General features: G+C 41.9%; 1 protein-coding gene across 7 annotated transcripts in view; it reads right to left on the bottom strand.

The window, feature by feature from the left end:
- Nin (blastoderm-specific gene 25D) overlaps window positions 1-12,743 on the bottom strand; it is a 477,176-nt gene that overhangs the window by 373,721 nt on the left and 90,712 nt on the right. For all 7 annotated transcript variants that reach the window (XM_077666694.1, XM_077666695.1, XM_077666690.1 and 4 more), the window contains exons 4-6: window positions 11,014-11,195; window positions 6,236-6,682; window positions 4,441-4,697 (exon numbers count right to left, since the gene is read on the bottom strand). In XM_077666694.1, the coding sequence (XP_077522820.1) occupies window positions 4,441-4,697; window positions 6,236-6,682; window positions 11,014-11,195 (886 nt within the window). The remainder of the gene's footprint in view (window positions 1-4,440; window positions 4,698-6,235; window positions 6,683-11,013; window positions 11,196-12,743) is intronic.

Here is a 12,743-nt window from a genome sequence, read left to right as displayed (position 1 = left end):
GCCCGCAAGGGCTAACAATATTTGGAAATAAATAAAAAATAATAAATCGCTCACGGAGTCCTGTTTCACTACTGTACTTCCTGGCGCGTCTGCCACCAGGCCTCAAGACAGCACTTCGTGGTTTCTGCCACATTTGTGTTGGCCACGCGCCTCAGACGAAGTGCCATCATAAGCATCTCCATGGGTGTCATGCATAGAGCTAACTGAGCTATAGGTGCTTGTGAGGACGGCGATACTGATGTAGTCAAAGGTATAAGCCGCATGTTGAGGCAGTCGATGATGACACGGTTATTGCCTCCTCCGTCGCATCGCATCCGGGGTACTGAATATCTAGTCCCTCTGTATATTTGGCCCGGAATATTCTCGTTTGCAGCATCCAACTCCTTGCCTCACACAGGAGTCCACTTCCCCTGGAGTTGTCGTATGTGGTTTCCTTGCTGATGTCGTTCTTCAAACTGCAGTACAGCATGAGTGAGTGATGGTTTTTTCAGTGCTGCACTGCACCATCTGTTTTTTTCTGCCAATTTAACTTGCTCCCACAGTTTCTTGGTCCACGCGGGTTCCAGGACTTCTGTGAATTTGGCTTGTTGCACACCATAGCACTCTCCTAGTCCCTGTGTTTTGAGTTTCCATTTAGTGTATGTGAAAAGCAGAGTGGTGCACTTACACACTTCCCTAGCCCATCTGCCATCAGGCAGTGCGCTCAGTCGATACACAAAAGAAAGTTTGGTGATGGCCTCTCGTGCTTCGAAAAATGACCATCCAATGCAGCTTTGGACTACTTTATGCGACACCCTCTGAGCTCCAAAGACAGCCGCCCCACCTCACACTGAGTTGACTCAAGCGTTTGTCGTATCCCCGACAAGGCACACAGCATGGTAATGCCAAAGTTCAGTCCGTGCATCACCACCAGCTTTCAAAGCGCCATCACCATGTCGAAGTGGCTGAACGCCCATAGCATTCTAGATATTACATATGCCCGCTTCTTCGGTGCCTTCATGTGTAGCTGAACTTCATAGTCATGTATGTAGAGTCAGTCACTATAGTAATGTCCACAGCAAGGTATGTGTACCTGGTAGTCCACTCTATGGCATTGCCTTCCAGCTGTAGTGGCGGTTCTCTGTCGTATGAGCTTCCTCCGTAGTCCTTCACGAGTACCGATGTAAGGCTATCCTCCGTGGTGATGCAGCTTTTTGCTTCATTCTGCTCGCTGTTTCCTTTTTTTTTTCCACGTATGTTGTGATTGCATATGCTGCAGAATGTGACCAATCAACGCATACAGTGACAGATCCATGCACAGAGGACTTTTTAAGAGCCATCGAGAGTTAATGCATACCACAAAGATTTGATATTCACGCAAAGGCCAGGCAAAAAGAGAGCATGCTTTCCGAAGCACGCACTTTCGGTCACTATCAAAGACCACTTTGATAATTGGTAAAAATTCGACTGTTTTCTTGACATTTTTGTGTGATCCTGGAATAATTCGCCCGGGCATTGCAGTCTCTTCAGGATAGAACTGACAGAAGTCTGCTGTATTCCATCTCTGCCAAACATCTTCAGCAAACATCTGAAGATTATTGAATATTCGTAAATTTTGCATATTTGAACATTTTTTAATATAGATTTTTCGATGCATCAAGCAGCAATAATTCTGAGAGTAAAACCGCACTGTCGGATTGTGACTCTAATGATGAAACTGCACAATCTCAGCGCAGAACGTCAGCAGCTCTCCACCCGTAAGTTTCGTTTTCCGCTTCTTGTCTGTTTGTTCATTCCTGAAGCCTGTTCATTCCTGAAGCCAGTTCATGCATCACACTGATGTCACGAATGACATTTCTGGTTTCCGTAGTGTCTCAACATCGTACGGGCAGATTTACTTCCACAAGACCAAAGAAGAATTAGTCCTGGCACAGTCAAAATCCAGCTGGTTCCAAATCTTCCAAAGCATCTTCTGAAGTAGATTCTTGTAAAACCAAACATTCTGCAGTTTCTTCGAGTACATTATCACCATATTTCATTTCATGCGAGTTAATCGTCACAAATGCTATGACGGATATACTTTTTGTATGTCTCAAAATTTTCTCAATTTCTTCAAAAAGCATTCTTAGTGATGATTATCAAACTATATTTTCATGTTTATCTTTTTAAACGAACACTCGCCAAAGTCATAAAGGAAAAAAAAAAAATAACCGTAAGAGAATTGACGTTTCGGCACCACTACGGGTGCCTTGTTCACAATGGGATGAAAAACGAGACGGGCTGCTGCTTATGTAGGGAAAACGTTGCGTATCGTGCGGATGTATATCTCGGGTAGATTGCCCTGCGTCCTGTTAATCGCTTGGCTTGTCATTTGTATGTGAAGGGATTCCTTGAGCAGACGAGTAGATAATGATTTTTCTTTCTAAAGTATGCGCGTAGAATCCCAGTCAATCAAGTGGTCCGTGTTTTGCTGGCGTTCGGCGAGAGCGTTAGAAATCACTTTTTTGTTTTTGACGTCACGCTGGTGTTCTTTGAACCGTCTCCTGAAGTCCCCTGTTTCGCCTATTTAAGCTGCACCGCATTCTTTGCAAGGAATTTTGTAAACTACCCCAGGGTAGCTGGTCTTTTCAAGCGGGTCCTTTGCTCATACCAAATGGTTTCTGAGCTTGCTGGATGGGACATGGGCAACTTGGATGTCGTAGTCAGCCAGTATCCGGCATAACGTCTCGCTGACCCCAGGGGCATATGGGATGGCTGCACGTTTTTTCTTATTGGCTCCTTTTGCTTCGGCTTGAGGGGCCGCAGCGTGTCGTTCTTGTGATTGTAGCACTTGACGCGGGTATCCGTTCTTTGAAAGCTCCTTTCTTATGCGGCGGACTTCACGAGTTCTTTTGCATGGGCTTGAACAAAGCTTGAAGGCACGATTGTAAAGCGCCGCGGCAACGGAGCGTTTCTGCCCTATTGAGTGCGCAGAATGAAAATTCAGGTACTTCCCTGTGTGGGTAGGCTTCCTGTACACGCTCGTCGTGATGCCGTTTGCTGTTCGTTCGATGAGGACGTCAAGGAAAGGGAGGCGCCCATTGCTCTCTTCTTCCATCGTGAACTGAACGCTTTCTTGAAATGAGTTCAGGTGCCGTAGAAATTTTTCCGCATCCTGTCGTCGGATGATGCAGAAACAGTCGTGACGTACCGCAGGAAAAACCTAGGAGCCTACCTAGCAGCCAATAAGAAAAAACGTGCAACCATCCCATATGCCCCTGGTGCCAGCGAGACGTTATGCCGGATACTGGCTGACTACGACATCCAAGTTGCCCATGTCCCATCCAGCAAGCTCAGAAACCATTTGGTACGAGTAAAGGACCCGCTTGAAAAGACCAGCTACCCTGGGGTAGTTTACAAAATTCCTTGCAAAGAATGCGGTGCAGCCTATATAGGCGAAACAGGGGACTTCAGGAGACGATTCAAAGAACACCAGCGTGACGTCAAAAACAAAAAAGTGATTTCTAACGCTTTCGCCGAACACCAGCAAAACACGGGCCACTTGATTGACTGGGATTCCACGCGCATACTTTAGAAAGAAAAATCATTATCTACTCGTCTGCTCAAGGAATCCCTTCACATACAAATGACAAGCCAAGCGATTAACAGGACGCAGGGCAATCTACCCGAGATATACATCTGCACGATACGCAACGTTTTCCCTACATAAGCAGCAGCCCGTCTCGTTTTTCATCCCATTGTGAACAAGGCACCCGTAGTGGTGCCGAAAAGTCAATTCTCTTACGGTTATTTTTTTTTTTCCTTTATGACTTTGGCGAGTGTTCGTTTAAAAGGATATGCTGAATTTCTCTCGCCAGACGGGTTTCCGTCGAACCCTCAACTATATATTTTCATGTATTATAACAATTTAACTCAAGGGCAGTCTGGAAGCGGACTACTTAATGCAGTTTCAGAAAACATTTTCTATATTGCCATACATTTAGTGGCTACTTTCTAAACAAGTTTGAAACATTTTGTATGTTCTAGTATTTTAAAAATACTTTTTCCCCATGTGATCAACTATCAAAAATAGACATTTTTCCCATGGTAACGAAAAAGTTAAGATGTCCTTGCTGTCAAAAAGCTAACAAATGTGTACTCTATGCTATGCAATGTGAGAACCCAGTAGCAGCTATTACGATGAGTTAAAGAACTGATGAAAACAATAAGAGTAAAAGGAATCCACACAGCACAATAGCACCCCTCCTACCCCTAATCCTCTCCTATACTCACACCTCCCTCACCTTTGCAGCCTGGACATCTGCGCCGTGGCAGGATTTGGGGGCTGCTTTCATTAAAAGCTATTGTGATAAAATAAAATCAGTTCCGTAGTCAATGCTGATGAGTCTTTATTGTGTTTACTTTAGTCGTCTACTTTTTCTGCACAATTTTGCTTCTTCAATAACAATGGCAGAAACCCACCGGTAGCCAGGGTGGTGACGATGATGGCCTGGAGAGCCAGCTGCTTTGGAGGCACCACGTTCAGAGGCACCGCGATGTGGCTTGGTGCACGGAGTGGGCGATGGCGTCACAAGTGGCAGAGGAGACGCCAAGGGTGGTGGCGTGACGCTTCGACTGCCAGGTGGCCGTCCATGCTGAAACATGCCCTGAAGAAACTCTTGGAAGCTGATCTTTCCATCTTGGTCAGAGTCCAGAGTGTGGAACAATTGACCAATCATCTGTGATGAAAAAAGACAACAAACCAGCGGTAAGATTGGACTGGGTTTGCTGCTTCATCTATTTAATTCACTAAAACGCTAAATACAGACTCAAGAGCCGGAATCAGAAAAAATGAAGAAGCAGTGATTATATAGCAATTTTTTCAAGCCTCATGTGACCTATATGAACCTTTGACATCACAGTGCTGTTGAAACTGAAACCAAAACAGCATGATAGAAAAATCTGATTTGAAATCATTTAGCAGTCATAGGCAAATACCATGTGGTGACCCATGTATAGTAATGTCTTATGCATCATTACAAATAAGAAAACATGCAACCAAAATTAAGCGTCCATACTCCTTTGTGTGTAAAAGAAAACAGCTACAACTGTGACATTTCTACTCCTGAAGTGTGTTCATTTATGACAGTCTGAACGCTGCTCACTTTCTCAGGAGATTGGGACTTCACATGGCAAAATGTAGTGTATAACATGTGAATTTGGCACAGTATAATAAAACAGGTGGAAAGAATGATGTCTGGAAGCATTCTATTCATATCGCGAGAACGAATATATAGTCTTGCAACCTCATGCTCTAACAGTGGAAGGGTTCAAATGCTCACAGCACTATGTGCATGTGTTCATCAAACTGTACTTATCAATGTATATTACTAGGCTAAATGGTGATCAACTATAAACATTCTGACCAAAAAACCATGCCAAAAAAGCAACACAACCCCACATGTATTTTGTATATTTTTATTTTTATATAGTGTACACTGCGGCCCTACCCCTATCCTTTCTCGTTATCGCTCCCCACTTTCCTTCCCTCTCCCTGTCCTTTTATTCCCGCTAGCCGCAGCTCAGGTGCTTCAGGTTTCAATGGCAGATGCCACTAGCAACATCTTTTCCTTCCTTTGTTATTTTATTAATAAAGAGCCACTCATAATAAACGACACATAAGGGGAGTGGAGAGACATATATGAGAGTGTGTGTCTCTTTACCGTTTCATCTTGTTTGGTGGGTGCAGTTTATCATTCAGGATGTAATTGTGTGATTTTTTAAGATGCATATATATGTACCACCAGCATGAGCTAGTGAATGCATTCACTGGTAATCAGAAAGATAATTTATCGCTGCAAGTCACAATGCAAGTAGCATCACAAATGAGGGACAGTTATCTAGAAAGCAGAATGTGAAACTAGTATTAAATACTTTCATAGCATGGTGCTTTGTCAGTATGTGCTTAGTCTGCGCAAGACTGACCTGTAGTCATATGCGCAAAAGTGCTTTTTGCTCAACCAAGAAGATAAAAGTGGCCAAAAGTGCCATAAGTAGGAAAAACTTCCCAAAATGCTGAGACTCAATTTAATCATTATTTATGGCAAACTGCTGGCCACCGTATACTCGTCTTGTGACAGTGTTTCTAATTTGCCGGTTAACAAGGATTGCCTGACACCAACCATGTATACTGCCTATATCTCATCAACTTTCATATGATCTTTGCTTGAATAGCATGACACAATGCAAAGCAGCAAAACATCCACGAATAACATACCTCTTCATCCATCTCCATACCAATGTGTTCACAGACACCCGCCAGCTCATCAACATGAAGGTAACCATCGCTTCCAACGTTGAGCTTGCGCCAAGTTGCCCGCAGGTACTCTTCCGGATTTGTCTCTAGCAGTGTCAGGCTTGACTCGGCAGACTCCGATCCGCCACCCACAGTGAACGACTGTCCAAACATTGGGGACGATGCGATGTCAAAACCGGCCGCAAATGATGCTGGAGGCATTACAGGCACTTCAGATGCAAGGTCCCTGATGCCCTCCATGACGTCCTTTGCAAGGCATGATGATGAAATGAAGTCACTAGAAGAAAATTTTTCCGTAAAAAGTCCAGCATCCTCAAAGCCACTTTCCGGATAAGACTGTGTGCCACTTGCAGGCAGGATGGTTTTGGGTACATTGGCTGCACCTGATGATGTTTTTGGCTGTGTTTCCTGCATCAGAAAAATGAACACAAACATATATATTAACATAAATACAATCAGAAAGCAGGACTTGTGACATTAAACAACTGTGAAACAAAAGAATAAAGAATTACATCATCATTCGTCTATCTCTGTGCCTCTGAGGTACAGATAAAAAATGTTTAAAAGGAGAACACTCATGAAAGGAAAAAAAATCTTGTAACCTATAAATACATAGTGCTGGAATCGTAAACAGGCAAAGCATAATAGCAAATAACAGCGTGGCAATAGTTCGAGCACTTGCCTCAATCTTCTTGCCGCATTTTTTAATCTGACCGCTCATGGCTGATAACTAATCCACAACACCTCAATGATTATGATATCAACAGTTACTGAAAAGGTAGAAAATACTGTATGTTCATCAGTTATCTTTTCTTTTTTTTTTCCCCTGATATCAGCTGCTGAATGAAAACAAGGTTGGTGTAATACAACAATTTCCTTCCCAAATCAATTGCATTTTACAATTCCTCACCTTTTGCCATTGACTGAAGTGACGCCATGCCCTAGGCTTCAGCCGATAATGAAGAGCGAACACGGGGCATGGCATCACTTCAGTCAATGGTGAAGGGTGAGAAATTAAAAACTGGCATGAAATCAGTCGCAGAATCGGTATATTGTAGCAGCCCAGTTTTCTTACCTTGCATAAGAAATAGAATACAACAAAACAATCAATTTCTTCCCGAGAAGACTACATCAGCATCATTCACATTAGCAAGAGCAACATGAAATGGGGTGCCAAAACCTTGGCTACAAAGTAAGATAACAGAACTGAAGAAACTGCATTTTACCTTTGAATTCAGCAGTGCTATCGAACATCAATTAACATTTTTTTAAATGACCAGTTTGTTACTAGTTATGAACAGCTGGCTAATAGCCTTGAAAATTTATGCCTTTCCCATCTGAAGTGCTCAAACTAGGACAATTTTTCAAGACACAGGAAGATCTTAATTTCAAAAAGTTATTCACGTCCAGAAACATAAATTTCTAAAATAGCATGCGCTGTGCAACAAAAAAGGGCAAAATATAAGGAGCTGAAGGGTGGCGACAGAAATGAGAACCATTTTCTTATAATCATTTAACTAGATATTTTTCAGACATCTACTCTAATAAACTTTAATACTATATAAAAATTTCACTATATTTGACTCCAGCATACTACACAGCTCAGAAAAAAGTGTTTTTTTTTCCCATGAAATTAGAAACTTAAGGCAGAAAAGCATTCTAGTTGGCGATCCAATTGATAAAACATTGTACCGGCGTAACAGGCAGCAAATGAGCAGACAGGATAATTTCTAGACACCAACTGGTTTTTTGCTCAAAGTAAGCAAGAATTCATAGGAGCACTAACTAGCTAAAAAAACAGTACATACGGGTGGCTAGTGCACATGTTCACTGTGCATACAGGAATCAAACGGGCAGTTCCTTTCCTTGATAAAGCCAAAAGAAGCGGTGCTAGCACATTCTTTGCTTCCATTCTGAGTGCAGCAGGCATCAAAATCTTTTATTTGTTCTGCACCATATACTTTACTTTTGCACAGCCTGCCTAACTTGTTCTTGGCCTGTGCAGGCAGGCTACGGAAAAGATTATTCAATTATTTATTTATTCAATAAACCCCTAAAAGCTCTCAGTCGAGGGTATTACATAGGGGAGAGCATAGACACACAAGAATGCAAAACAAAAAATGTGCAAGCACCAAGGTGCAATATATAAATACAGAACAAAGCACAAATAGAAAAAAAATAACCTGTAATTCACACGAAAAGAGAACAGATAGTGCATTAGAGGCTTAACATAACCGCTGGAACAAAACGAAATAACAAAACAGCAGAATGCAGCATATGGTACAATCAATGAGTAATGCTAGACAGACATTTGGGTTAGTAGATCCCGAAACTTGTTAAGGTTCCTTTCTGAAGTGATGTGTGATGGTAGATTATTCCAGTCGACTATAGTACGAGGTATGAAAGAGTTCACTAAAAAAGAAGTGTGGCATGATATACGTTTACCTTTCAGTGGATGGTCGCGACATGGAAAAAAAGATTCAGGTGATTGAGAAAAATCCTCATGCAGCAGAACATGATGATAAAGTTTACGGAAAAGAGCCATGCGTGCTAGTTTGTGACAATGTGATAACATATCAAGTTCGGCACGAGCCTTTATAGCGGTGACGCTAGTATGACGAGAATAATCTGAAAAGATGAATCTCCAGAGAAACTGCAAAAACCGGTCTGCCGATGCATTAGAGAACGCCTACTTGAGCAGGTTTATTCACTAGGAGAAAATTCAAACATCGACTTGGCAATCCACTGCCGAAAATACCGATGCACCTCCAAGGCAGAATTTCAGGTTACTGGGAGACGCTCCAAAAAGACTGTGTGAATTATCCGTGAAGCTTTCATCATAACAGCGAATGGTGACGAGCATCTCAGTGCATCATCTCTCTGCCTTCTCGAGAAGGAAGTTGCATATACAGTCGAACCTCGTTATAACGAAATGGTTTATAACAAAATCAATATAACGAAGGGATGGTAATTCCCCTTGGGAGCTCGGTCAGCACAGGCTATAGTGAAGCTGTGGCTATAACAGAGTAAAGGCCCCTTCAACTTCTTTATAACGGGGTTCAACTGTATACTTTTTTGTGAAGCACGGTTTCCAAGTAATCTGCCTCCATTGCATTTCTTTTTAACAAACAGCCTGTACATTCTCCATAAAGATGGTTATTAGTCAGTGCCCATGTACTATGTATTCCCTTTTGTCTGTCCCATTCAACACGCTGTTAACACTATGTATCCCAACGTCCACGTATGCAGCCATTGGGGTACAAAGGGTTGATTTCCTTTATTTTCAAGGGTTGGTCAAAAAGTAGCACATAATCCACTGTATCTCGGCAATGGTAAGCACTAGGTAAATGAAATTTTGTAGGTAGAAGTGTTGTTACTTGATACCCTAATCCTTACCTAATTTTTGTTTTCTGTTGTTTCACATAAGCTACCATGGATGATCAAAATAGCAACGTGCAGTGATTATATTCTTCCACAAATCCATCAACAACTCATCAACACCGATTCGCAGCGAGCTGTTGTCATTCTAAGGGACAACACAAAGAATGAAAGTAATGTATTTCGATGGCTTCAGACGTTTCGGAGTGGTGACTGCAGTACCCAGGTCCTGCCACTCAGGTAGATTGTCAAGCAACACAACTGATGAAAATGCATCATTCATTCATGAACTTAGTCAAAATGACAGAAGCGGCACTACAAGACAGATAATGAAGCACACAGATATGGTAAAAGGACATATCTTAATTCAAATTCAACGATTGAGATCCAGAAAAATTTGTGCTCTCTGGGTTCATGGCTCTTGACAAGGGAGATGATGCAAATCAGAAACAATGGGTGTGATGACCTTCAGCAAGTTTTCTTGAGAGACTGTCCATAATGCTTTCATGAAGTAATGCATTCATGAAGAGCTATCAGATTTTTATCTGTTTGGTGATTGTAAACTCCTCTCCACGGCAAGCAGGTTTGAGATGACTACGGGTTCATTGCATGTACGAAAGAGTGATGTAATGACAAACCTTAAGGGCTTTACGAACGTACAATCGTGTCATGGAAGTAAAGATGGCTGCATTGCAGTGATTCAAATGGTTCACATAATCATAGGCATTTTCAAAGTATGAAAGCTCTAATGCTTATATCTAAAAAAAATTTAATTTCCCTAGTGCTTACCATTACCGAGATACAGTGGACTGCAAGTTACTTTTTGACAGACTTTTGTACTATGACCAACCATCTCACAGCCCCTCGAAACACCAATTCTTTCCTAACAATACCGCACCAACCAATGCATGCAAAATCCTGTTATAAAAAGGTGTCTCTAGATTTACTGCCTATCTTTTATCTATAGCCTTTGCATATATTTTTCATTTTATCCTTCCCATATGCTTGTGCTCTCACCTGGCATGAATAAACAAAGCTGTAAGTTTGTTTTTATCTATGCATGCATAGAGCCAAAAGTTTATACAACATAATACTAGTGGAACAAAAATTAGTATCATCACCATGTTTTCACGCAGCTTGAACTTGATATATAAAGCTTAATTCCAAGAATGTGAACTAGTCATTGCACCATTAAATCTCAAGTAATGAATTCTAGATGCAAAAAAAAAAAAAGATATTTCTTCACCAAAGTCGCGTCTCGTAACATTTGACAGAAGGTGTACTGGTACCAAGTGTGTCTCATATGCTGAAATTTCCACTCTGCACACAAGAAATGAATGAACACTGATACGGTTCCTTACGCCGGAGTCCGCTTTTGGTGCCAGATTGCTCACACTGTCGGCTGAAGCTGGGCTCAAGACCTCATCAGCACTGAAGTCCTCGTCAGAAGAGATCTCCACATCGACGTCGGCTTGTGAAGCAGGCCTCGACCTACGACCATACTTCTTTTCGCCCAGTACATATTTCGGGGACACCTCACGATCTGAAATTCAAAAGAGCACGAAAACAATAGTTCAGCAGGAATTCTAGGAAGACACTGCAGCCAAGCATCTCTGAATTTATCAGCATGTGATGCACCTCTTGGAACATAGTGTGCACATTATGAACTATATGAAAAATATAGCAGTCCTCTTAAACATGTGTTTAAAATTTTGTGCCATAGCCGCAAAATGTTTGTGTTGTACAGTGGAATAAAATAATACAGCAGTGCTTACAAAAAAATTATTACCACTTGGTTCAAACAGTTTGTAATAAACTTCACAAACAGTTCAGAGATGAGTAATTGCTCATGTATTCTAAATAAACTGTTAATGCTAGTTCTGCTGACATCATGACTGAGGATGTGACTTCCATTCCAAAAATGTACTAAGCCTGATCCTTTAGTCCCGTTACACATCACAAAGTTCTTTTGTTCCTCTTTTATACCAATGACAAAATTACCAGACCAAATAAAACAGCCACAGCCACATCAGGTAATGCTATGCATCTACAATCTTAACTTCATCTGCCAAGCGCTAAAGGCATGACTGTGCACATCTACAATTCCAGAGATACATTCATTAGCAAACAAATAACTATTACTATCCCACAGGCCTACAAACTAGACTGAACTATTTGTGCAAAGCAGCTGAAATTCAAGCATAAGCCTGCAGAAGCAAAACGAGCAAAAGTAATAAATACTACCCAGTAATGCTTGCCGCTAAGCAAATGTGTAGAACTGCCCAAACAAAAAAATTATAATAACAGGCTTCAACGACTCAACTTGTTTCCTAGGAAATGACAACTGCAGTGACCAATAAAAAAACAACCGTACAAAGCATAACGAAACAGCCCTCAGAAAGCTGGATGCATTGGCAGACACAAGCTTTGCACAAATTCTCACAGCTAGCACGACGGTGCCTCGTTGCACCCTTGCAACCAGTCCGAGAGGAGGATTTCCTGGCGACAATGGCAGCTGTAAGGCGACAACAGATGGAGTTGCATGTCGACCGTAGACGCTTGCTTTCTGAATTGGCAGTGAACCATATGACTGCTTCAAGAAGCTTTGTAGTCTTTGTCAAAAGTGTGCAGCCCACAACAGCAGCCCCCAGCCTGCTGTAAAATGATTTTCCTGGTGATAGAGATGCTCATCGGTAGTAAGCACATCAAAGCTTCAGAAAGCCAGGAGCTCAACTAGGGTACTACGCAGTGCCAAAAGACTGCTTCAGCCAAGTCTGAAGTGGTGCTCTGAATCTGTATCTAAAAGCCTGTATCGGTTAAACATAGTTTTATGAAACATGCAGCTAATGTGCGGGACTGGTCAAAAGTTCCCAGGCCACAGGGTCTGCTATTTAGCAGTATATTCTGGCACATGAAACATGCGTGGAGCTATCAAGGTTTTCAGAGGTGAGAATGATCGTTCTCTACTCCTAAAGAGATCTTGAGGTTTTGGCCAAGTGTTGTACATGCCTCAATACACAGTTCAAAAGCAAAACTCATGGCATGGAAACTCTTAACCAACCCTGTATGTTCATATTAAACTAGCAAAAGT

Source organism: Amblyomma americanum, chromosome 5, assembly GCF_052857255.1.
Source record: "Amblyomma americanum isolate KBUSLIRL-KWMA chromosome 5, ASM5285725v1, whole genome shotgun sequence".
Classification (NCBI taxonomy): domain Eukaryota; kingdom Metazoa; phylum Arthropoda; class Arachnida; order Ixodida; family Ixodidae; genus Amblyomma; species Amblyomma americanum.
The sequence above is the reverse complement of the archived record's forward strand: the minus strand, read 5'-3'. Positions and strand labels throughout refer to the sequence as shown.